Below are 23,505 nucleotides of genomic sequence, written 5' to 3'. Positions count from 1 at the left end.
TGCACCATCCCCAAGCCCAATCAGCCCTTATAAAAATAATAAACTCATATTACATCCATACCTATGGGACTTCACTCTCTAGAGAGCGAGAATATAGAATAAAAGAGTGTAGGTGGAGTAGGCCAGAAACTGTGGAGGGTAAGAGTTAAAGGAACATGGCAGTGCAGATGACAACAGAGGTGGAAAGAGGGAGCAGCAAAAGAAAGGAATAGTGTGGGAAAAGAAGGATGAAGACAATGTAGGAGAGTGATAACTGGAGGATTACAACAAGCTGTGGACAAGGTGAAGAGTGTCCTTTCTATACTCTCTATCTGATGCTTTCCGTAAAGTTTCAGAGGATTCCTTGAGGGCATTGTGTTGGCATCAAGCTGCCTGTGTGGTAGATCACTGCTGTCTTCTTCAAGGTCTTTCTCGTCAGCCTCTGTGTCTCCTGAAAAGGCAGTCTTTGTGTGTATTTCTCTTTGCTTTGCTTTCTCTAACTGGGTGTAATCAATCGACAGTTCAGGCCAAATTTCATCCTGTTATAATTGGTTTTTCACAGCCTCCCTGCACAGCTAAGTCAGCAAGATCAAGCCACTTTTAAAAACCACTTAATTGTTTGTAGATTAATGCAGAAATTACTTGTTTTGGCTAGCAGTTATTTAAATTTTACCACATTTCTTTTACTTTCAACAGCAAATTATGTAAAGGAATAGTCAAACATTTTGTGAAATGTACCAGAGTTTCATTAGAGGATTGAATCCACTATCTTGCCTGTATGATAAGAATGTAGCTGAGGTCAGCAGAAGATTGGCTTATCTAAGCAAGACTGGAAACATGGAAACAGCTAGCCTAGGTCCTTTAAATGGTAATAAAATCCACATACCAGCACCTTTAATGCTCACTATATGTAGTTGAAAATGTACAAGAACAAGGTGTAGAAAACACAATTTGTGATTTTATGTGTAGTTTTACAGCCAAGAAATAGTCTGGCCCATAAAACCCAATAAACACTGATCTTTTTTTAGGCTTTTTGTACAAATTAAACAAATAGGGTATACGTGTGAAAGGTTGATTTTTCTTACATTTGGACACAGCCAGGCTAGCAGTTTCCCCCCATTTCCAGTTTTGCTTTTGGTTAAGCTAAGCTAACTGACAGGTGGCACCAGCTATATACAGTATTTACCATACAGACATGAGACTTTAACTCTTATCCAGAAAGCCAGTTGTTCCTTTAACTTTCTCTGACTCTGTGTTTCGTTTGGCCAGTGTGAAGATGGTGCTGCTGTGGACGGCAGGTGATGTCTTCAAGACCACCTACTTTGTGATGAACGAAAGCCCGGCTCAGTTCTGGGTGTGCGGTTTTGTCCAGATCCTGATCGACGTGGCCATCCTGCTCCAGGTGTTGTTCTATAGCCAAGACGCACGGGTCAAGTTAGGCTGAACCTGGCTGTTTTTACGAGCTTTTTAATGAACTTTTTTAATAAACTCCCCTTTTAATAAAGGGGAGACTCAAAGTGCCAGACAATGGAGAAAGTCAAAGTCAGGGTAGATTTTTTTGGTGTTCAGCCTTGAATCAAAATATTCTGTGTTGTATAAGTATCATGCAGACCCAAGTGATTTACCTCCGAGTGCCATCAAACCAATTTTTGCCTTTTTTAAAGCCAGTTTTAAATTTGAACAAATTTAGCCTTGAACAAACTCACTAACATCTTCAATCAAGCACTAATAACATAACTCATTTGCCTTTAATATGATGAGACCATTTTTAGCTGGTATTTGCAGCATTTCACACTATTTATTTGCTCTCTGTGGGACATTACATGGACTTCTCAAGTGTAGTGGACATGGAGGCTGTTAGAGGGAAACATTACTCAAGTTGGCAGCTCACTAACAGCAGATCTGTGCTGCTGTAATGGCAGCTGTAACAACCAGTCCTGCATCGGTAGCCCTGCACTGGAATCTACTGCCTGACTGATGAATCTCCCACTTCACGCTCCTCACCTGACTGGATTTTCATGATACGTAATGTGTGTGTGTGTGTGTGTGTGTGTGTGTGTGTGTGTGTGTGTTTGTGTGTTTGTGTGTAAGTATGTTGGCATGCTTATTGGTACGTCTGTAACTGAAATCAATTTTTGCTGCTGGCATCCAGTGCCAAACCAAGGCCACAGAATTTACAGCCAGCAGTGGTCAAATACATAGGCTATCAATCTGTGTGTTATGACTCTGCTTTGTGGTTTGATTGACAAGTAATGGAGGTCTTCCACACAGTTTACAGGACGAAAACAATATGTGGCCACGCCATCATGCTTTGCACTTTACCTCAGTCACAAAATGTGAAACAAAGAACACACCAGACTTAAGGTCAAAATGACTTGTGTTATTCTGTTATACTGAATGACAATATTACAGAATATTTTCAATATTTTTTGACTCCTGTGCCAAAAATACTCTACTTGAAAATGTATGAATGAAATGGCATTTTTTCTGAATTCTAACAAATTAGGGACTATATGAAAATTACTGCTGTGGGGAGAGGGTTATTGTTTTCACACTTATTTCCTTGGGTTTTCTTGTGAATTGAAAAAAACTCTAACACCCTTCTCCCAATATCTTAAAATGATATTGAACAATATTGAACTGTGCCACCAAGTTAAACCTTAATATCAGTTTAAATCTTAATATCTCTGTATAACAATAACATAGCCACCAGTGCACACATGAGAATTGAAAGAGAAAATGTATAAATTTATGGCAAATGTCAAATGTCCATCTTATCGCTATTTAAAAAAGAGCTATTTATAAAACAACACAAAAAAATCTATTACTGGCAAATAAATATAAATTAAATCACGTGAACTTATGAACAAGACCGCTGGTGTGTTTAATCCTGATGTAGCTATTTATGTAATTGTTATTTATGTCCAGGTAATGGTAAATTAAAATATAAATCCAGGATAAAAAAAAAAATTACACACCTGCTTGACCAGAAAGAAAAAGTACCTTCCCTTTAGCCGGAAGAAACCTTAGATTATTACATTAGAATATTTTTGCTGTGATCTGAAGTAGTAATTAAACTTTGAAGTGTTTTCATTCACCCAGAAAGTTCCTTTAAATGGACGGTTTGTGTAACGCATGGACAGCGTGCTAATGTTTTATGTTTAGTTCCTTCATGCTGTTTCATGTCGTTTTAGAGGCAGTCGCAGCTGAGTTGTGGAGAGAACGAGGTTATAAATTGTAATGATGGCTCAACCAAGGTCATTTGCGCAGATCATCTTATTAGCCTGCCTCCTGCCTTATTATGCTATCTGCAGTATGCTCCACCTATTTCAGTTTTACTCATCCTAATTGAGGATAAACCTCTGTCTAATATGTTTGGGAGAAACATCACAGTCATTACAGAAACTTTACTCATCCATTTCCATCCTCCAAAATACAAAAATGCTCACAAACATTTTATTCAGAAACTCAGTTTATAATCACAGTTTGTAATTTAGCAATGCAGCCTCAAGGAGAGTTGTGGCACTTTCACCTGTTTCTCAATAGCTTCTTCTTACAAAAGCACTGCAGGACAAAATGAATCACTACCAGCAGCTGATCAGTAGTCAGCACAGGTTTCTTTTTACTCTGCCCTCAGCATGATTTAATTAAGTAATAAAGCTTCTTGCTTATTAAGTCTTTCAGTCACCTTTTTAACTCTACTCAACCAGTTTGTGTCAATCTATTAATCTATGCCTGTCTGTGTAGTTTCTCCTCAGTAAGCATCATGTTTAAATTACACACTACAGAGGTTATGGTCTGCATCATGCATGCAGACAAACAAAGAATAAGGGCTTTGCAGATGTATCTTAGTCACAGCCTCAGGGTTATAAAATTCTGATCTGAGTTTTAATAATCTGAAAAACGTAAGAGTATTTCAAGAGAGGACAGCGCACAAGGTCCTTAAATATAATAGCGACTGAGTGTCTCATCATGTGTGCCTTTGCTTTAATGTTACATCAGGTTTTTTTTTTTTAGGTTTTGACAACCACCGAATGTATTAAAGCAATAGTTTGACATTTTGGGAAATACTTGCTTTCTTGCCAAGAGTTAGATGAGAATATTGATACCACTCTCATGTCTAATAAATATGAAGGTACAGCCAGCAGCTGCTTAGCGTAGTTTACCATAAAGACTGGAAAAATGGTGAAACAGCTAGCCTGGCTCTTTAAATTAAAAAATGTGTAAAAACAAGTACTGGTGCCTGTTATAACATCACATTGTGTCGTTTTTACACTTTGGAATCAAACAAACAAGATATAACTTGTTAATTAATGAGCTGAAGAGGTGCTGGTTGGTAGATTTTGTTACCTTTGGAAAGAGATAAGTTAATAGTCTTCTGGCTGTACTACTGTATACAGACAGTGGTATTGATCCCCTTGAATTCATCAACTATTCCTTTAAGGTTAAAGGAAAGCAACATTGGGATTATGCATTTAGTGGAAGCCCTTTCACTGTACCACATTATGTATGAATCTATGCATCTAGAAATGCTTCTCTGCCAGTGCTGTAATACAAGTCAAATATTTTTGCGATCGGTCAAAATGATATTTAAGAATCCACTTTGTGTGTGTGTGTGTGTGTGTGTGTGTGTGTGTGTGTGTGTGTGTGTGTGTGTTTGTGTATCTTACATTACATATTGTGAGGTGTGTGAGTCTTATCTCCTCTGTCCTGCATACCACAGCTGTATTGCAATTGCATTATTTCTGTATTCTATTATGCCCTTATCACCAGATCCAGATGTGTATCTTTATATTGTTTTTCCATTCAGTAGAGGCTTAGAATAGCACCCTCGATGGATTTAGTTTAACATTTGGGATCCTTGTGGCCTGTTCTTCTCAAGGGCGGTAGGACAGATTAGCACACACACACACACACACACACACACACACACACACACACACACACACCACAGCCTGGTTGTGATAATCCCTCAGCCAAGTGCACTTTATGGTAAACAGTCATTGCGTCACCACCACAACATTATAAGAAGAATAAGAAGTGAGTAGTTTGTCAGTTCTGAGGAGTTAGAGGTTGGACTGTTACTTCTACTAGATGCAAGATATATTTGTATATTTCATATCTTGAAATAATATTTCAGTCAATCAAAAAAGGCCTTATAAGGATTTTTGTAAATTTTAGTTACTGTATTGATGCTGATGTTTCTTCATCTGTGAAACCAGAAGTAAAACCAAAAGTGATTGTTGCCTTTAAAATATTTTAAAATGTACCAAAACAACAGACAAACAGCTCAGTTAAATGTGATGCAACACTACAGTGAGATGGTTACCTAAAGGAGTATGACAGTGTGCATTAGTGACACCATGTATGTTAAAAAAAATACTCAAACATGTTAGTATCCAATAGTCTTTACTATTCATATGGAGACTGGATGTATGTGAAATATTTATCATGTTATTTTCTCAAATATAAACTATTTATATTCCTGCATGTTGTCTTTGTGTTCTTACTAGCAGCATGTTTTAAATGAATGAATGTTATGGAGAATGTTAAGGAAAAAAAACAACAACAAAAAAAATCTGATCTGATATGAGCCCAGCAGGCTGCTGCTGTAACCTCCAGGGGGATTTAGACAGGATTTCTGCAAAATTCTGTCCTGGAACCTCATGTGAACCCACTGAGTTTGAGCCAGCTCAGCCAGGAATATCAGACCTAAATCACACACAGATAAAAATATGCCTTTATACACTTGCATATAAATCCTCTCTATACACCAGTTTCCCACTCTGTATCACACAAAGCTGTGAGAGTGTGTGCTGTCCTGGGAGAACCTTGAATTCCTCTATTTCAAAGGAATGAGAGAGAGCGCACCTGTGCACCAAATAAATCATGAAAAAAGCTGAGACCGAGTTCAGACTGTGCCTGCTGCTGGACACCCAAGGAGGAGAATGATGAGTGGGGGTTAATTAAGATGTGTATGCCTTCAAGGCTTTAATCCCCTCTGGGTAATGCATCATTTCACACACACAGAGATGCACACAAGCAGCATCACAAGGTTAGACCACTGACAGCCCAGCAATGTAGGGGAGCACCGCAGTATGGATGGTAAAATATTCAACTGGATGCAGTTGATAATGGGACGGTCTCAATGGTTAATAGATGAGTTGGAGGAGGACAGACTGTGTGCTGCACCTGTTGGTGCCTGTTCTGTACTCATCTTCTGACCTGCCTTGTACATCCATTAGTAATAAGCTCACTACAAGTTAAGCTGGAGCCGTCTCTGTGTTCCTGATAGTAATGTGTCATACCTGTACCTCATGTCATACAGTCTGCCTGACTCTTAACACTCTTCGGCAGACATCGACATATAACTTTGCCTATGATATATTTAAGACATTTCACTGTACGTCTTGGACTTGTCTAGCTGCCTGCCATCGTCTGCCTACGCATCTCTCTGTCCACCCATCCATCAGTTGATCCTCAGACATGTCCGTTTATACAGTGGCTTGTTTAAATGATAGATGAGGTGGGCTAAAATAGTCCACCTGCACTCCACGTCTGTGATGTGCTGCACTACCCTGTCCTGCTCCATTTATTAATGATAGTGTTTCGTCATGCTGTGAAAGACAGGAATGTACACCTTTCATCCCCATTAAGTGCTCTAAACTTTAATTCATAAGCATAGTAATTTTAGTCAATGCCAGACTAAGTGCACTATCCAGGGATATTCTGTCTTTTTTTAAACAAAATGTCATGCATGATTTTTTATTTTTTCATATTTTTTTTGGTCAAAGTTTTCATGAGTGTACTTGTGTTTGTGTCCTTGTTTTCTCACTGGTTTGAAGTGGACAGGGTTTGGCTGGACAAAGGTGATACCGCGCATTTCCATCAACCAATCAGCTTTTAGTAATACTTAAACCAGATCAGCTGAGTTGACTTCTGTATAAATCATAACTAAGGATGATTTTTGCAAACCTCAACTGTTTTCATAGCATAGTCATGAATATTTAATGTTACAGAGAAATACTAAAGATCTGAAACCAAGTTTTTAGGGGCTTTGAGTTATGCAAACTGAATATTGTACCTCCACTGTATGTTTATAGCACATACTCAAAATATGCCAACACACTATATTAGGTATTTATTTCAGGGTTTTTATCTCAGGAGCAGCTCCGATGACATCTCCAAGACTGGTTGTACAGTTATAGGCAGATAAATCACATGTAAACAGTAAAGGTAAACAGCTCAACTGTAGTTAATGACTTCTTTCTAAAACCACTTTATCCCTAGTTTGTATAACCTTGCACACTATGATCAGTAGGACCCACATCTGTATGTTCTGTCATCATTGCAACTTAACCCCTACAACAGCAACCTGGAGAATGGACATCCATCTCTACTACTTTCCTACCTTTTGTTCCTCCAGCACCTCAGTTATCAAAGGAGACATATGGCCGTCCATTTTCCTGCTTTAATGAAGGCAGAATCACCGTTATTAAAAAAGAAAATGAGTGGAGGAGACAGATAGAAAGAGAGATCAAACTCATTTAATCTTTGGGAATCTGGGCCTGAAGCAGATGCAGATGCAACAGATGGTCTTACTGTATATTAATGGGCCCAGGTAAGCAGCACAGCCGCTCTAAAAGCTCTTCAGCTGGAGAACGTGATAAAAATTGATCCCTTATCTCGTCATCAAGACTAATAAAACATTTCACAGCTCATTTTTGGTGCAAACCACTTCTGAAATTAACCTTTGATCCCCTCTTTGGTCTGAAAGTGGATGGCAGGGTACAGAGAGGAGGAGGGGAGATGCTCTTGTGACAGACGGTAGGACATACCGAGAGAAAATATCGTAGTATTAAGGGAATTCGACAACCAGATGGTCTTGAAATTCACTGTTCCACAGCCTTGCAGGCATGAGATAGAGCAGTAAATGGAGGAAGGAGAAAGCAGGAGAGGGTTATGAGGAGATGTAGTAGGTAGTAAATGGAAAAAACAAGATACAGAGCTATGCTGTATACCTTTTTTTACTAAAAAGAGTTTTCAGAGGGGATGAAAGGGTTAACAATGAAAGCACAAGACAGAAGTACAGACAATAATGCACCAGAGAGAAAGACAAAGTGCAAGACAAACTGTATGCTTTTGGGAAATGTAGCATAGCCAGATGGCTCTGGGCTTAGAGTAGTCTCATGGTCCCACAGTCCAGGACAGTCACCCCCCTCCCTCCCAGGCATGTAATGACAGGCCAGGCACAGCGGGACAGGATCAAACTCTCAAGATGGATGAGTTTTTTCCGAGGTCACAGACTGCAGAGAACAGAGAGGTGCAGGAAGGACAAAGTACCCAGAGGGACAAAGTGTAAAGAAGACTCCAGTATCTCTAAAAATGTGGTTGTCTGAGAATTCAGGGGGCAAAAAAACTTGTTTTCAATTTGATGAATGCACTGTGTAATTTCAAACCATTGCTTTAGCTTTTAAAAGCATGATATATCACAAGTGTGAAGCTACAGTGTTACATCATATTACTTTGTGTTACAGTCCTGAAAGTTCTCTATGTAGAGACCTTGCGCATTCCATCATGTATAGGCACTGTAGGAATAAGGAACAGATTTCTTGCCATATGTAACAAGAGCATTAGCTGTTGAAAAGAGAGTGGAGAATCCATCAAAGAGAAAATTATTCTGCACATCTCTGCAGGATAATCCTGCCTTCTATACAGTACATCTTATACTTGGAGGTTCATAACTCACACCTCACAAAGAAGCAGCAGTGATGTGAGTGATGTGCTGACTAAACACAAGGTTGTCTCCACTTTCTGCTGATTGCAATTTCAATCGTCAGCATATATTTAAAGCTGCACAAGTCAATATTTTTATATCAACTATTGATGTAATGAATATGTGTAATGTGAAAGGGTCATTCAATGTGACAAATCCATGGAGAATTATCACCAGTTTGACCCAGTTCCCCACAGCTCTACAAAGCATTTTAGCATTTTCAAGCTCCTTGTTTTGGCTTTATGATCAACAACTTTATTGTTGTCATTTAGTCCCATGGCTCTCATCAGTCACATTTGTCGTCACAGCAGGCAGCTGTGTTCACTGAAAAAGCTCTGAGAAACTACACACTGTATACTACACAAAACAGAACAGAACAGAGAAAAAGTTAGTAGCTAGCTGGTGAACAAGCAGCCTAATATTTCTCTCAGTTGGTGGAAACTTAACATTCATCTGGTTGCCAGAAACACAGCTCCAGATGAATCCTAATCTACGTGATCTATGTGTCTGCTGGATGTATAAATAGCTAACAAGTTCATCATAACAATTATATACAGTAATAATATGTCAGTGTTGTGTTCACTCTTTTCACTCTGACGGTCCGTAAAAGATCAATTACTGCAGCTTTAAGTGTTCTACTTTTGGTTTGGTTTCAACATCTTACATAGATACATCATTTCCCCTGTAAGTGGCCATGGCCTGTGTGAAATGGGTACTACAACATTTATATTATACATTCATTAGTCCAGAAAATGAATCAGCAACTATTGTTTTTGATTACCTGTTGCAGCTATACTGGGTCTACATGTGAATATTTTCTGCTTCCATAATATTAAGCAGAATCTCTTTGGCCTTTGGACTGCTGGTCAGATTAAAAGTTTGAGTTTGGTAGCTTTTTGTTCTTTTCAGTCTCGAGCACCAAAAAGTGTATAGTTATTGGTTTATATTAGATTTTATTTTAACTATTTTGAAAATAGGGCTCATAGTTTTAGCTCATTTTAGTTTTTAATTTTTTTAGTTCACACTACAAAAAAACCTTCAAATTTTCTTTTTATTTATCCATTTATCTGTGTTTACTAAATGGGATCAAAATATTCTTTCCCTCTTTAAGCAGTGCTCAGTCATTATTGAAGGAGTAAACCAGGCCTGAAGCAGGCAGATGGTGTAGAGACCCGGCGCAGCTCCACACAGCATGAAGAGGAGGGAATGACCCAGCAGGACGAAGATCAAACCTCTCTGATGGATGGACTCATCTGGCCTGTGACTGCAACCAGGGAGTCAGATCAAACATTACATCAGAAACAAAATGTAAAGAACATGTATAACAGCTGAGAGAATCTATAAATGAAGGTATTATATATATGCACTAACCTCTATGTATCTGAGTTATACTACAGATGGGATGCTGCAGCAGTATGTTTTGTAATAGAAAGGGTTTGTTTGATGCTCCCTTGGTCACTGGAACTTAAGAGATCCGAACATTCTCTAAGTCTGCTTGAGGATAAACAAGCTTAGTTGCCCTTACTTCACCAACTGCTCCCCTGTGGAGTGCACGTATTCCCCCGCTTTCACAGACATTTCTCCATCTGAAGATCAAGTCCACAGATGGCCGCATAGCTCTTTTTACATCATCTTGTTCTTACTCAGATTTATTTTGGAATCATTAGTTTGGTGAAGGGGACAGGTTCGTCTGTCTGTGAAGTTTTTTCTGCCCCATATGGTGTTTGGAGTTTGTGTGACTGCAAGGCACATATCATGTATCTATGTGCGTGTGCTCATGTCGACAGTTATGTGTATATGTGTGGGTGTGTACATGCTCTCTGTCATGATGGAGAATGCAGCACAACAAGTGTCATGTTACGTGGAACAAGGACATTAGTTGCTGTTGTTACAGTGGAGCCAGACGATATGCAAGCTGGCCAGTAAATAGATAAGCAATGACAGAGACGCAACTCCAGGAAGGGGAAGATGACAGGAGTCTTTACCAGCTAGTATGTAAGTTGCTCAGAATATCAACTCGGTACTGCATAGGGAAAATACAGATAATGTGCAAATAGAGAAGTCATCTGTAATGGAAAAAGAGCACAACACTGTCATTAAAATACTTTACTCAGGAGTAGTTTCAATTTAATGTTGGGTTATTTCACACATCCCACAAAACAGTGATTCAGGCACATAAACAGAGCCGAACATAAAACTCAGGGAGACAAATAAAGGCAAAGGACTGAATGTTCTAATGGGAGCAGTGGAGAATCAGTGGGAGTGAATGTGCTATTTTGATATATTAGACAGTGGCTGTGACAGTTCATTTCACACCTGGGCCTTCACTGGTGTCCTGACCTGAATTAACCCACCTCTTAATACCATCATTATGATGTCACTGCTATAGAAACCATCAACAATATACAGAAAAGCAGTAAAACAGAACTTTGCATCACAGACAGGCATGTCAAGTAGCCAGAATAAATGCCATTACTAAAGCAATGCTATAAAAACCCAAGTAACTGCTGCACAAAGTCTGATAGATTGCCTCAAGTGATGTCACTTGAGGCAATCTAGTCAAGTCATTGTCAGTTGGGTATGAAGACAAGAAATAAGTTTGAAAATCATCTCTGCTTGAGGCTTATAATATTAAGATTATTAAGTTAAGATTATTAAATTGAGCTGTAGATGCTCTGGCATCTAAAAGTGAGTCTTGTTTCAATTCTTTTCATCCCTTTCTCTGTCTCTTTTACACACACTCTTTCTCTCTCTCTCCAGATCCCCTCTCCTCAGCTACATGAAATGACTCCATAAGTTGGTTTAATAGAGGGGAGTGGAGTCCAAGTGAAATATCCACTTTGTCACAGTGCCACAGCTGGCCCCCAATTTGAAAAAGGATGGCCAGCATTTTGTGTTGTTTGCCCATATGTTCTCTTGCTCAGAGAGGTGTGTGCTTGTGTTTGTGTGTGTGTGTGCGTGTGAAAGAGTGTGTGCGCGCACGTGCTTGTGATGATGTGTTTGCAGTCCAGTGCCCCTTTTGCCTCATGACTGGTTCACTCTGCAGCACTCTGCTGCCTTCCCTCCTCTATTCACTACTTGGCATGTAAGGTCACGCACGCAGCACACATAAACACATCTACTCCTTCACCCTCACACACACACACACACGTGCACACACCAGCTGTTTTCTCTGCACTAAGACAAACTGCTGCAGCAAAAACAGCAGACAGGGAAGCTTCAGTGAAAATCTCAGTGGCATATTTAACATAAATTCCTCTGCCCTTGCACAACCATTCACTGGTTTAGGTATAGATGAAGACCGAGAGGCTGAGAGGAGTACACACACACACACACACATGCGCGCGCACACACACACACACACAGAGTTCCTCCACTCCCCGAACAATTAGCTCAGGATTAGATTGAGGTCAATACCCTGAACTCCATTGCGTTCCCATTTTGTGTAACATTTTAATCATTCCAATTCCTTTCCAAACAAGTTTCTTTTTTGCCTTCATTTCTGTTTTTATGGTTCAATTTAGATTCAAATTAAGCCACCTCTAATCTAGTACTTAAACTGAACACTGGGACTCTATTGTAGCTTCTCGGACTATTAATCTTCTGGTGGAAGCTATTTTCCGCTCACAGGTGAGGTAATTATAATGTCTTTTTATATGCAAAGAAGTTTATGATACAAAGGAGCTGCACATACCGCTGAGCACCAATCTCTAGGCTGCAGACTCTCTTATGGGCGGGTGATGTAAGCAGGAGGGGCTGATAATGATGAGGATGATGCAGACAATGACAAACACGGCCATGATGAAGATGATTATATGGGTTATGACCCTCATTGCCATCAGTGCCACCAAAGAAAGCAGCGTCCATCTGCAGTATTTCACAGTCCATAGGGTTTACGCACCATTACTGAATACCTCTAACGGATATTGAACCAGGGCTCATTTGCATGTTTTGGTACTGCTTTAGCTTGATTACCTCAGGCTTTACAGCACATCCCAGAGTATGTAGCTGACAGGGATTTAACCAAAGGTCATCTGTGTAATGTGCATGCCAAGATAACATCAACTTCTACAGCTCCTCTTGTCATTAAACCTCTGATTATCGTTACAAGCTGGAAATGAAAGAAGATACACAACAAGTTGATTAATTAAACTCGTCTTGGTGTTATAGGTTCTCTCTGGATAATGATGAGAGATACTGAACATCAAAACAGCTGGAAAATATTATTGCAAATCTCATAAAAGGCTGAATGCAAGCGTGAGTGACAAAGCCTTTAATCCTGTAAGGTCAGTGTAGTTGTCAGCAGCTAGGCATTTAAACTTTGCTGCTGACATCCATTGACCTTCATTTAAAAGGGTAACTAAATTAATTGAGTGTAATCTGCACATACAGTTTAAACCCTTCATTGGTGCTCTTTACTGTTACTGGAATATTCACCATTTGATGGGTTTACTTGGAGTGTCACAACAGTTTTGCCTATAGCTTCTATAATTGTAAAGATGCTACACAAGAAGAGTAACATCAATTTAGCTTAGCCTAACATGAGTTACATGCTAATGGATTTTTAATCATACCCTCTTCCTGTAAGAAACAGGTCATCTGTGCAAGCAGCTTTTTCAATGCATCATTACAGTTTGACAGTTCCACAACTTTAACTGTGTTTATTATTAAAATCATGATGACAAAGGTCCTTACTTATTTTAATCCAAACTACAATCTTTTTCTAAACCTAACCAAGTAGTTGTGTGTGCCTAAACCTGACCAAACCACAACCATTCCAAAACCTTGACCATTAGTACTATGACCACAACAGTCAAGAATGTCCGGCATGTTCCCTGTGGGCTGTATTATTGTTACAGTGACGATGACGTAGTACTCCACCCGGGCCATATCTGAGGGTAGACCCACATAGTCAGTGAGATTGGAGGACCTAGCTGTTTTCATACCCAAGAATTGTAGCTCATGCTGTAACCCTGCTTTCATCAAATGACTTCCTAAACTCTATTATTAGTCAGAGATTGTACCTCTGATTCAGGTAATAAGATGAGTCAGGTTATGATAACTGTATTCTACTGTTCTTCTGAGCAATGTAGTATCATGGCATAGTCTGGATAATGTAAGGTGCAGCTCTCCTCTGTTGGCTTTTTTTAAACTAGCCAGCTAGCTATCTGCGGGGCTTCTGCTAACTATGCTGTCAACTCTCTTTACCTTCACCAGGTGCTCTTTAATTTTTGTTAGGTCTTTTTTTTCTTTGACATCATTTTTGCAGGGGCACAGTGGTGCAGTGGTTAGCACTGTTGCCTCACAGCAAGAAGGTGCTGGGTTCAAACCCTGGTTGGCCTGAGGCTTTTCTGTGTGGAGTTTGCATGTTGCCAAATTTGGCCACAACTCCAAACAGATTGAAATTGCTCCCCATTAAGAATTTGTAACATGTTCATCTCTGTGGTTACAAAATTGTTTAAGCAAAAATAGTACAAGACCAGAAAGTTTGTAGTTGTGTCATTTCAGGAAAAGGATAGAACATAGCAATCATTAATGGTTATACCTGAAGTTTTACTGTAATAACAACTAAAAATGTCTTGTCATTAAGCCCTAAGCCCTAACTCCTAACCCCATTGGCCCACTTGTTTCAGGGAAATTACTGAAACTACTTTATACCTGCACTGGCAATGTTTTGCAGTGCAATGAGTTTGCTATATATGCCACCCTCCTCTGAAGGAAAGTAAAAATCCAGGCACAGATGTTGACATGCTCTTGAGCTCCAAGGGCAGCAGTGTCCTCCCCAGCCTCACCCTGAGGGAGATAACTGATGGCTGGAGGGTGAAAGGACAGAGGAGGAGATGAGACGGGCGGAGGAGGATGAGTCGAGAGCAGGAGAGGAAGGGTGAATCTGACTGTGAAGAAAACAGCTTTTAAGGAGCGGCTATGTAACTGGGATGGAATGATGTATAAGATGGAAAAGAAGATGAAAAGGAGTTTAAAGGCCACAAACAGGAGTGTAAGGATATTTAGTATGCATGCTTCAGCTGTCTCCTCATTATTCCTCAGAGTGAACTGGGATGTAAAAAATGTGCTGAAAGTCTGTTGGTGATAACGGCATAAATGTTTATAATATGAGCACTGAATAACAAATGGTGGCTGTGAAGTCTGTGGAGCCTTTAATGCTGCAGTTTCACGCCCAGTCACACCTTTCATTCACACAGTATCATATGTGCAGTTGTTGCAGTTGATGTTTATGGGGCCCTGCTGTCAGACAATCATTTTACCACAGTCTGTAATGATTTACAGTTATTAAAATCAATGTGTGTAAGATTATTTTTCATTAGCCCTACTCACATGTCAATGTCTATATTCATGCTGCTGACTTATAAATGTCTGCATTTTTTCGGAGGAGTTCAACCCACAGTCCACCAGCGCTTTGTGTCCACAGAGCATCCTGGATGTGGTTTTGCTGAAAGGTGTTTTCTGTGATCCGTGGACAATACAGATGCTCACTGACTGACCTTGGGTGTGCTGCAGAGGAACAAGGCAGTTAAAAGGACTGAATGAGAAAGAAGAAAGAAGAGAGCTTGAGCAAAAGGGATTTTAGAGGCCCTGCAGAGCTGTTTGATCAAGCAGCTTTCTTCTATGAATGATGGAGTACTACATGAATAAACAAGTTTCTGCCAGAGTTAGACAAGTTTGGGTTATTTTTCTTTTCCTGTCAGTACATCAACTGTAAGATACATTGACTGTACAACTCAAGTTGGATGGCCGATATCATCAATGGATAATAAATGGGTCAACTGACTAAGTGATACATAAAGGATTTGGTAAATGGACAGCACTGCACTTAAATAGTGCTTTTCTAGTCATATTGACTACTCACTACTACTAAACAAAGTTAAAGTTAAACATTTCACTTGGGAGGTGATGATGACCAAAACAGAGCTAAAAGGAGCATAAATGTTGAAGTTCAGGCTGGATGTGTAAATAAGCCACTTTCACCACATCAAATTTATGAGGTAATAATATATCACATGTGATTTTGCACTACCCCCTTGTGGCCAAAAAATCAAATGCTGCAGGTTTAAGATTTTAAATCAAGCTTTCAGAAAATTATAATATAGTTGTAACTGCATAATCTTGCACATAAGCAATGAATCCAAAATACAGATGTTTTTCTTGTAAATCACTCTTACTTTTCCTTTGTCTAATTATTGTATGGCCTTTGAGAGCTTTTGAACATACATATGGCTGTGGCAAAAGATGAAAATGAAACTTTTTGGCTAACTCTGGCTCTGCCACTTACCTCACTGCTATTTGAGCAGGGCTGCCTAAATGGATCAAATCTTCACAAAATCTAATAGTATTTTTCCACCCCATTAGATACCTTCTCTGAGACATGACAGTGAAATGAGGGGGTAAGCTGAGAATGCTTCTATTTGTAACGGTAACATGAGAGCTGGAACAGACACAAAGAAGCTAAAGGAGAAGCAAAGGAGAGAGGATGAAAATGAGACGAGAAGGCTTGAGAGAAAGACAGACAAGGAAATCCTGTGAAAGACACTCAGATGGACATTGAGAAAAGAGCATTTTATTTACTGTGCTTTGCTTCTGTCACAGTTTTGGTGTACTAGGCAACAGGACAAAAAAACAAAAAAAATTCTGTAGCTTTTGGCTGAAAACCTGCATTACACCTTGCTGTGAATCACTGGATTCGTCTGAAATAATCTAACACATGTTTAGAAAACCAAGCTGAGGCAGTGGGCAAGCAAATTAGTAGAATGGCAAAAGAGTATGACATTTATGTTCATATTATTTTACTGAAGTAAGATGTGTAATACAGAGGTGAAAAAAAACAGGATAGAAGATTCAGGGATCTAAAACAGGAAATGAATGGAGCATTTACAATATATTAGACTCGAGAACGGTGGATTGCACACTTTAATGTCACTTTCAAGGCCATCATTTTATGACAATTTAACTCATTAGGATACACAGTTTCATACTGAGCAGTGACTGGCAGCAGGAAGCTAAAATATGATTGAAGTGAGGAGCTATCAGCAAAGCCTTGTTCTCCATTGACCATACCATTACAATGATTTACAGGTTGAAAACAGTAAAGTGGCTTTTCACTAGGGTACTCTCAGTGAGTTAGAACAGTTGAAAGGAAAGAAGAATCTCTTGACAGAGAGAGCATGTTATTATCATCAGTGGCTTTGTAGGGAAAAGTAGACTCGGGAGTGTTATATGCAGACAACCATGATGGGTTACAACCATAATAATATGTGGGTTATGCATACAATATCATTATAAACACAGTTGACAGGCTTTTCAATGCACAAATGTAGTATCAATCCATTTACTGTACCTCTTATCCTTTATGGGCTAGAGCCAATCCTAGCTGACATTGGACAAGAGGAGGGGTAAACCCTGGACAGGCCGTCAGTGTATCACAGAGGTGACATGTAGAGACCAACAATCATTCACACTCACACCTACAGGCCAATCATATCTTTGAACTGTGGGAGGAAGGTGGAGTAACTGGAGAGTACCCACACAGGCACAGGGAGAACATGTAAACACAAATACAGAACTGGGGTTTGAAACCTGGAACCTTCTTGCTATGAGGCAACATGCTAACCACTGCACCACTATGCTGCCCATATATGTTACATGTGCACTCAGAATCCCTAAAAAGGATGTCTAGGAACGAACCAGATCAGTTTAAACCAGCCAAGAAAACTTATAGATTACAGTCACATTGGACAAATACTTCACAAATTATGTCTAATGCAAACATACAGTTCCAATGTCGGAGGCTCGATTATAGATGTTGGTCTTACATTGTATGTAATCTCTCTTTGGGCCTGCTGTTACAGAAGCATTCCATCAATTCAGTATTCTAAGTTCTTGTCCATGTGTCTTGTGGCAAGTCCAGTTCACCCAACCTGCCCTGGCTGGGATTGAAACCCTTAGTCTTCTGTTCCAAAGGCCAATGTCCCAGTGCCAGACACCACAGGGTGGATATATGCTTTGTCTGCAACAATACTTAGGTAAGTGGTATGTGGCAAATGACATCCAGATGAATGCCAGTAGCCTTTCCCAGCACATTATTGCACTGTAACGAGATGATCAATGTTATACACTTCGGCCTGTCAGTAGTTTTAATGTTGTGGCTGATCAGTGTGTACATGGTCAGTTCACTTATGAAGTTTAGCGGAAGTTCAGTCAGAAAGACTATTTCCCCTATTGTCTCTTAAAAACCTGTTGCTTCATTCCCTCACTGATCAGCGCACTACCCTGCTCTCAGCCAATCACAACCAATCCCACTCGCCTCTTGAGCAACCATTGGTTAGCTGTCAAAGTTTAAAATGTTCTCTCTCCCTGCTGTCATTCAGCTGTCTGTCAGCAATGAAACCGCGACCCACCTCCACCCCTGCACCACCCCATCTGTGGACACCATGCACCTCCTTCTACCTCTCGACTGAAGTTCCCTCCCTGAAGACCTCCCTAACTTCAGGTTCTATCCTCCACCACCACCACCACCAGGTCTAGGCCCCAGGGAGGTTCTCGGCCTGCGGGAAACCGCGGCCGGGCTCGCCAGCTGTCCGAGGCGATCCTCTTCCTGCTGGGGTCTAATCGCCAAAGCTTACCTGTTCTCAATAAAATTACCTTTCATGTTTCCCTTATATCGGTCTCATCATTTAGTCTTTCTGATTGAAACACTGTAACTGGAGAACGATGTGACACAAACACACAAAAAAGCACTCATGGTCACCAAGTATATAACCTACACACACACAACATCACACAGGGGATGCCCACTGCGTCTCCTCTATGCTGGTAAACAAGTCCTTGACCTTTTTCCACTCTCACATCCCCTGTGTGACTTATCTTCCCACATGGAGAGCTTGCAGACACACACACACACACACACACACACACACACATTCTTACTGTCTTTCTTTTCTTACTCACTGTCTCTGCTGCTTTCAGATACACAGAGAGTGAAAGAGAGGGTGAGTGAGCTTGAGAGAGTAGACTTTTCTCCTCCCACACACCTTGCCTTCTAAAACAGGCTCCTCTTCTCTCCTCTGCCGTATCATTGCAAGCCTTTATGGACCTCTTGTTCCCAGTGTGAATTATTAACTATGGCTCTACAAGCCCAGACAGGCTAGTGGAGAGGAGAGCATCTCTCAAACACTCAACTTAAAAGAGGAGAACTTCACTTTTGTTTTTAGCAGTGCTTCCCAGTCACCCATGCAAACAGATGTGGAAGCTAAAAAAAAACAACAAAATCTACATGAGCAGGACTTCCTTGTGCAATTCTTTAAGACAAGAATGAGTCATGTGTAAGAGGAAGACACTAAAATCAGTAAGTGCTATGTCAGGTGTGTGTGTGTTCGCATGCATGTGTGTGTTTGTGTGTGAGTGCAGTAGTAGGGATAATCCTGTTACTGCTATGCTGCTTTAAAGCATCAAGCTCTGATTTCATTAAGCTTCTCAGGCCTCAGAGTCTCAGCATGCTGAGGAACAGGTTGAATGGGTTTGTGATCTTCTTTACTGCTTTCTGTCATGCTGTTTTAGCTCAGACTTCCCTGGGCTTGATAGCAGAAAACCCAGCTCAGCGCTCACTGTGACCGCGGCAAATGGTGTGTGCTCCAGAATCACTGGAACATCACTGAAAAGCCAGTTTCAGGCAAAAGGAGGGTACGTAGGTACATGCAGGGTGACTAACAGACACACTGATGAGCTACACCAAGTCTTTCAGGGGGGAGCTACTGAACCACATCATGCAAAGTACTGACTGTACAAGGAGATGAGCTTTAAGACATGTAAGAAGAGAAGAGACAACACACACAGCTCCATACAGTCTCTATGGTGAACTGCCTCCTGAGCCACCACCGAGGCCACAAAGTGCAAACGCTGCATTTACTGTATGTCACAGCGAGCCTGTGATTCAGAGAGCGGAAATCATTTGATCATCTGATTATTATGGATCCCCAGTTCCTTTCAACATATCACTTCAAGCGTGTGATATGTGACTCTTCGCTTGTTCATTGATGGGCTCGAATAATCAAAGACAGGGGCTGGATATAGGCATGACTTGCACACTGAATGGGTAAGTCGGCTGGGTCTGCTTATGAATGGTCACTTTGGTTTAACTGTATGTACAGAGGTTTTGAGATATCCACCTCTGAGATGTATATCATCACCCTAGTGCAATGGAAGTTTATTAACTACTTTCTGAAGGGAAAAAAAGTCCCTGCTGTTGAGTTTTTTTTTCATATTCATTTCATATTTTTCATTGCTGTGACCACCACAAACAAAATTACAGCCACTTCCATTGGGGAATGGAGGCTGAAATATCATGGATATCACAAAACCTGAGCACGTAAAATGAAAACAATCTGCATTACTATAAGCTATGGAAGCCAAGAGCATCACATTTGATATTTAAAAATCTCTGCACAGCAAAGTCATTCCTTCTCTTAAGTTATTTTGAAAAACAAAAGGTCCATGTTTTCTTGAGATAACAGAATAATTATCACGTTGCTACAACTCCAACAGTTTCTTGGTGTAGTAATTAACGTAGGAACGTGCTATATACACTGTATATATGGACTTCGATGTAGTTTGTAGTTTTCCCAAACATGCTGATATGATGTTGCTGTTTCTGTTGTCTTTGAAGGATACAGGCAAAACGTTCATCCACTTCTTCTTTTTTACAATTACTCATTCCCTGTGTTCATGATTTATTTCTTCTGTTGTTCCCGTCGGACGCCAGTTTCTTCTGCCTCAGGCTTAAGGTAGACAGCTCATCATGATGAGTGACAAACGCTGGGGCAGAGACTTGGCCATGTGAGGGGGAGGAGGGCAGGACTAAATATACCTCTTTTTTCAAAGTGAAAAGTTGCGAATCGCACATCGAGGGGAAATCCACTGGCGCATAAACATGGCCTTTAGCCAGCTTGTTTATCATTTATATAATATCCTCAAAAATAACAGCTGAGAAAAATGAAGAAAAGAGAAGGTCTACAGATTAAACTAGAGCAATGCTACATATTAATTTGCATTTGCGTCTCTGAATTGGCTGTGTGATGGCAACCAGTGTATCCCAGAGTGTTGCAAACCACACAAACACAAAGCACATGAACAAAGATGTAAACCAGGATGTTACAAATGAGCCAATTACTGTGGTCCGCAGGTTTTACTCTGAGATGTTGTTTATGTGTTTGGAAGAGATTTTGAGACTAAGGATGAAGGGATTAGAAATTATGGAAAGTGGATGGAAAAAATAGAGAGTTGGTGAAAGCAGATGACTCAAACTCTCTTTCTCCCTTCCTTCCATTTCTTTTCATTGTCTCTTTCTAAACTCATTGCGTTATAGAATGTCTTCCCCTTTCTTTCAGCTCTCTTGCCTGCAGCACTGTGTTCCCTTGTTTGGAGTCTTGCGTGACAATTAGAGAGAACAGTTGGCCTTCTCTGCCTCCCAGAACAGCTCTGCCCATCCATATGTTGATGGATGCACAACATCTATGTACCATTCAACAGTGAACAATGATTGTAGGTTAATTGTAATTTAATATGCCCCCTCATTATTGTGTGCACGCTGTAATTTGAGAAAATGAGAATGAGAGGGGAGTGAGTGAGGGTGGTTAAAGAGAGAAAGGAAAACCTGGAAAGCCAGAGAGCAGAGATGTGGTGTGTGATGAGATGATAGTAAAGAGGGAAGAGAGAGACTGACGAAAGGATTGAGTGTGATCTCGCCACTGTATATTTTTCCTTAGGTTTTCCTTTGAGAGCCTAAGGAATTCAAGTCATGTTTCATCCGTCTCTAGCACATGCACACACACATGCATACACACACTTCTTCTGTCTCTAGCTAGCTTTGAACATTGTTTCCTCTGTGGCTTTCAGTGCCTGAGGTCAAAGGAGCACACTTCAAAAAGATAAAATTATTGTTGCCTCGCATATACAAGCTACTACGATGCACAATCACAGGAATATGGTTTTAAAAAATGGTAGTTGTTTTGATTGTGTTTCCATTTAGCTTTTGAGGAATCATTCAGGAAAATATACTCATGGATTTTCATTACAACTCATCAGTTTGGAATAGTAATGAATAGTTTGACATTTTAGGAAATAAACATAGTCACTTCCTTGCTGAGAGATAGCTGAAAAGATTAATATCATTCCTTCCATCCATCCATTATCTATGCCCCTTATCTTTAATGCTCGCTGGTCCAGTCTCAACTGACACTGGGCGGGAGGCGGGGTGCACCCTAGCCAGATCGCCAGTTTATTGCAGGTCAGATTAATATCATTATCATACCTAAAGTAAGGTAAGCAGATTTTGTTACCTTCAAACAGGTTAGCTGCCCCCCCCGTTTCAGGTCTTTATGCTAATTTAACTGGGTACTGGAAGTAGCTTCAAATTTACAGAGAATGGTATTGGTATTGAACTTTTAAAGGACCAGTGTGTAGGATTTAGTGGCATCTAGCAGTGAGAATGCAGATTGCAACTATCTGACTACTCGTCCCCTCACCCCTCCCTTTCAAAGCATGGCGACGAGTCAATGGTGGCTGTCAGGTGACAAAATGACAAAATCAACAACCATATCAACTTGCCTGTCACACAAGGAGGCTTGTTTTGTATAGTTAAATTTAGATATTTAGTATATCATAATAATCATATACAAGCTGTGACGTCAATGTGAAAATGTAAAAGGCCCCTATTTAGTTTCTGTTTGTCTGTTCTTGGCTACTGTAGAAACACGGCGGTGTAACATGGTTGACTCCATGGAAGAGGACCCGCTCCCTATGTAGGTATCAATGGGTCATTCTACGCAGACAAGAACATAATGATTATTAGTTTTCAATGATTATACACAAACAAAAACACATCTATGAATATTATATTCCATTTCTGCCAATAGATCACTGTAAATGTTGCATGCACTGTAAATAAATTTGGCACACAGGTCATTAAATCTAACTCTGAGCAAGAGAGTGAATAAGTGGTACAAATATGTTCCATAATGTCAAACTATTCTTTGGATCTTCATTCACTAAATTGATGTTTCTACAAAATAGGCAAGTCAGGATTGTATGTGGCTTTGCATTTTGATTACAATACACACTTCTGAATCTTTCTTAGACCACACATGAAAACATGACACAAGTGCAGTGCAGTGAACCCATGCAGTATACTAGCTGAAGAACATATCAGAGGTATAACCTGCTTGCTCAGGCAGATTCTGTATATAGGCGACACTGGGATCAAATGTTTCCGCTCTCCAGTTTCCTCTCATGGTTTTCTGTTTGCTCCATTAATCTGAATCAATTGAGAAATAGAGCTGTATATGCAAGGTATGATACATTATTAATGGCCTCTCCATGAGGGACATCAGACATCACAACATACAGTTCACTCAAGGAGGAGCTCACTGTGCTGTTTACATTGCAGTGGCGGTTAATTGTTGTCCACACTGCTTTGGAGGCTGCAGTTGATCCAGCTGATGACTGAGTTTGTGTGAGAGGCCGATCATGGCCATAAAGAAAGTGCAAAAAATGATGGAGTGAAAGCCAGCTTCATGTTTTTTTTCCCACTTTTCTGCTTCTTTCTTCTCGCTTCTCTCATTATTCTGCTTGCGGCTGACACGGCTCCCCCTGCTCGCTCCACTCCACTCCTCACGTCGTGTTCTAGGGTGGGAATTAATTAGTGCTGTGGTTTGAGCTCAGGATGGGAGCGAGGATGGAGA

The 23,505-nt window shown here is 40.3% G+C and overlaps 1 protein-coding gene across 6 annotated transcripts in view; it reads left to right on the top strand.

Annotated features, from left to right (window-relative positions):
* The window catches only part of si:dkey-246g23.2 (solute carrier family 66 member 2), a 120,019-nt gene extending 101,709 nt beyond the window's left edge, over nucleotides 1-18,310 (top strand). For 2 of the 6 annotated variants that reach the window (XM_051073542.1, XM_051073541.1), the window contains exon 5: nucleotides 1,249-2,311. In XM_051073542.1, coding sequence (XP_050929499.1) covers nucleotides 1,249-1,423 — 175 coding nt within the window. In that variant the 3' untranslated portion in view covers nucleotides 1,424-2,311. Of the gene's footprint in view, nucleotides 1-1,248; nucleotides 2,312-9,869; nucleotides 12,589-15,146; nucleotides 15,399-18,138 lie in introns of those variants that run through there. The other 4 variants (XM_051073543.1, XM_051073544.1, XM_051073546.1 and 1 more) reach the window with 4 other exon arrangements.
* Nucleotides 18,311-23,505: the final 5,195 nt, after the last annotated feature.

This window comes from Lates calcarifer, linkage group LG10 (genome assembly GCF_001640805.2).
Source record: "Lates calcarifer isolate ASB-BC8 linkage group LG10, TLL_Latcal_v3, whole genome shotgun sequence".
NCBI classification, from domain to species: Eukaryota; Metazoa; Chordata; class Actinopteri; family Centropomidae; genus Lates; species Lates calcarifer.
Note: the sequence above shows the minus strand (reverse complement) of the source record. Positions and strands in the feature narration are given on the sequence as shown.